The 2,536-nt window shown below is 62.9% G+C and overlaps 1 protein-coding gene across 1 annotated transcript in view; it reads right to left on the reverse strand.

Moving 5' to 3' along the window:
• Positions 1-2,536, reverse strand: part of MNX1 (motor neuron and pancreas homeobox 1) — a 5,458-nt gene that overhangs the window by 2,430 nt on the left and 492 nt on the right. Inside the window, exon 2 of the mRNA XM_049642320.1 lies at positions 2,210-2,534. Within this exon, the coding sequence (XP_049498277.1) occupies positions 2,210-2,534 (325 nt within the window). The remainder of the gene's footprint in view (positions 1-2,209; positions 2,535-2,536) is intronic.

Here is a 2,536-nt window from a genome sequence, read left to right on the forward strand (position 1 = left end):
GGGGGGGGGGGGGGGGGGGGGGGGGGGGGGGGGGGGGGGGGGGGGATCCGGCTTTCCAGTGTTCAAGGAGGTCCCTTGGCTATATTTACATAATTTCACACGGTTACATCACAGAGAATTTTGTGACCTCAAAATGCGACCTGCCTTGATGTCCCAGGAGCCTGACAAGTGTTAGACAATAAAGGGAAGGGAAGAAAAGAGGCCAGTCCAGCGGCTGAGCTCAGGCCCCCGGGGTGGGCAATTTGCTTTACGGGAAGGCCCACGCCCCCAGCTTTAGTTAAATGAGGCCCCAATTCCCAACTTGACAATACATTAGAACTTTAATTAAAACACTGGCTCCAAAGGGACCATTTGGGACATGCCATCCAACAGCAGAGACAACCTATTAAGGAAACCAAACAGGTTTTCCAGCAACCAGAAGAGGAACCCTCAGGACAGACGCCGGCATCCTGGCCGGCTTATTATTGCCCTTTAGGACTCGGCGTTCAGATTTCTGTTCTAAACTTAAAGCTGCCTGGGTTTTCACTCTGCTACCTCTGGGTCAAGATTAGGAATCAGGGATGGGTGAAGTGTGTTGGCAAAGGGATGTGGCTTTCACCGGTTTTCTGAGCGACCTTGAGTTCCACGCAGGCCCAGGAGAACAACCCCCGCCCCCCCGGCCGTGGTCAGGGGACCCAGTGCCCAGGGGAGGCCTGTGTGCAGGCCAGCAGCCCCCTCCGAGGGAGATGCAGATCATAAGGGGAAATCCATGGGGTGGCTTTCCGTGAGCAGGGGTTTGGAGGCTTTGGCGACCAGGCCCGGGAAGAGTGCCCTGGGTTTGGCTGACCCGGGATCAGCAGGTTCAGACATGAGGTGAGACAAGAGTTGAGCTGGAGGTTTCCCTGTAGGGATCAGGATGGGCTGACTTCCTGCCGGCCGGCCATTCGGTGGCCATGAGGGTCTTGTGGGAGCTGAGCTGGGAAACGCCTGGGGTGGGCTGTGGGCCAACAGTGCACACGCAGGGATTTTCTCACCTGGCTGTGACTTCTCCAGCCTCAGGGTCCTGGCTTTTCTCTGTTTAGTCACAACCACGGCTTCTAGCAGAGGGATCTCAATTCTGCCAAGTGCTTATTTTTGTTTTCTTTTTTGCTTTTTTCCCCTCCTATGCCTGCATCTCCCCAGTCTAAACACATCCACCCAGAAGGAAACAATGGGGTCTCTTTGTTTGGGTCTTCTGCAGCTGAAAGCGTAAAGTCTTAGGCATCAGCCTGCGCATGCTGCCCCGGTGGGGCGAGCCGACAGGAGACCCAGACTCCCCGGAGCGCCAGCCCAGTGTGCCTGCCCTCGGGCCAGGAAAGACGAGGGGGCCCAGGCCTCCTGGAGGTGTACCACCTGCCCACAGTCTCGCCGCTCTCCTCCGGGTGGGGGTGGCCAGCCCTCCCTTGCTCCTACCTTGGGGAGGGGTTCGCTCTGTATTGGGGACCTCCAATTCTGGGCGGGCACCTGCTACCCAGAGTTCCCGAGATGGGGGTGCTGAAAGAGACGTATCTCCCCTTCCGCAGGAGCGCACCGTCGACGCTCGGTTGGGGTCAGGCCATCTGCTTCCTGGGCATCACACGGCGGCCCAGGCGCCCTCACAGAGGCAGGCTCAACCCCGCAGACGGCCGGAGCGTCGCCAGGGACCTGGCCTTGCGGCCCTGGCCTCTTGAAGCCCATTTCTTGTTCTGTGCTCCTGAATCTCTCCTCTTGGGAGGGACCGGGGGTCCCTCCAGAACCCAGAATGCGGTACCTAAGTCAAGTCCGTTTCCCTGGAGAGAAGCCCCTGGCTCCGGGGGGCCTCAATCCCCAGGCCAGCCTAACTCGGGTGCTCCTCGCTCGCCTTCCCTCACCACTTCCTTCTCTAGCCTGCCGGTTAATCATTAGATTCGAGTCTCACACCTCCAACTGCCCCTTCCCGTTAGGAGAGGAAGAGAAAGAAAGCAGGGCCCGCGCGTGGCCATTTCAGTAACTCGCCGCCGATCCCACCGCGCGCAGTCCGCACGAGTCTTCGCCGGCCCCGGGCGGAGCCGAGGCGGCCTCGCGGCGCTTCCACCGCGCTCTCCCAGCGGAGAGCGAGAGGCAGGCGGCGGCCGGCGGCCGAGGCTGCGCGGGAAAACCGTGTGCCAGGACTCCCCCTCCCCCCGTTTTCCCCTGGCTTCCTTTCCGGGCCCGGGGGCTGCGCGGTACTCACAGTTAAAGTCGGGCATCTTGGGCAGGATCATGCCCGCGGTGGACGCGCGCAGCCACTGGTCCAGCTGGAAGGTGCCGGCGCCCAGCTTGATGGGGTCGGCGGGGTGCGCGGGGTGCGCGCCCTGCACCTGCGGGTACGAGTAGGAGAGCGCCGGGTGCTGGCCAGCCAGCGCGGCCGCCGCCGCCGCCGCCGAGTAGCCGTAGACCGGGTGGCCGTAGAGCGCGGCCTGCGCGGGGAGGCCCGCGCCGCCCTGCGCGCCCCCGGGGTGCAGCCCCAGCGCCAGGCCCCCCGCGGCGGCGGCGGCGGCGGCTGCAGCAGCGGCGGCGG

The sequence above is a fragment of the Panthera uncia genome, chromosome A2 (assembly GCF_023721935.1).
Source record: "Panthera uncia isolate 11264 chromosome A2, Puncia_PCG_1.0, whole genome shotgun sequence".
NCBI classification, from domain to species: Eukaryota; Metazoa; Chordata; class Mammalia; order Carnivora; family Felidae; genus Panthera; species Panthera uncia.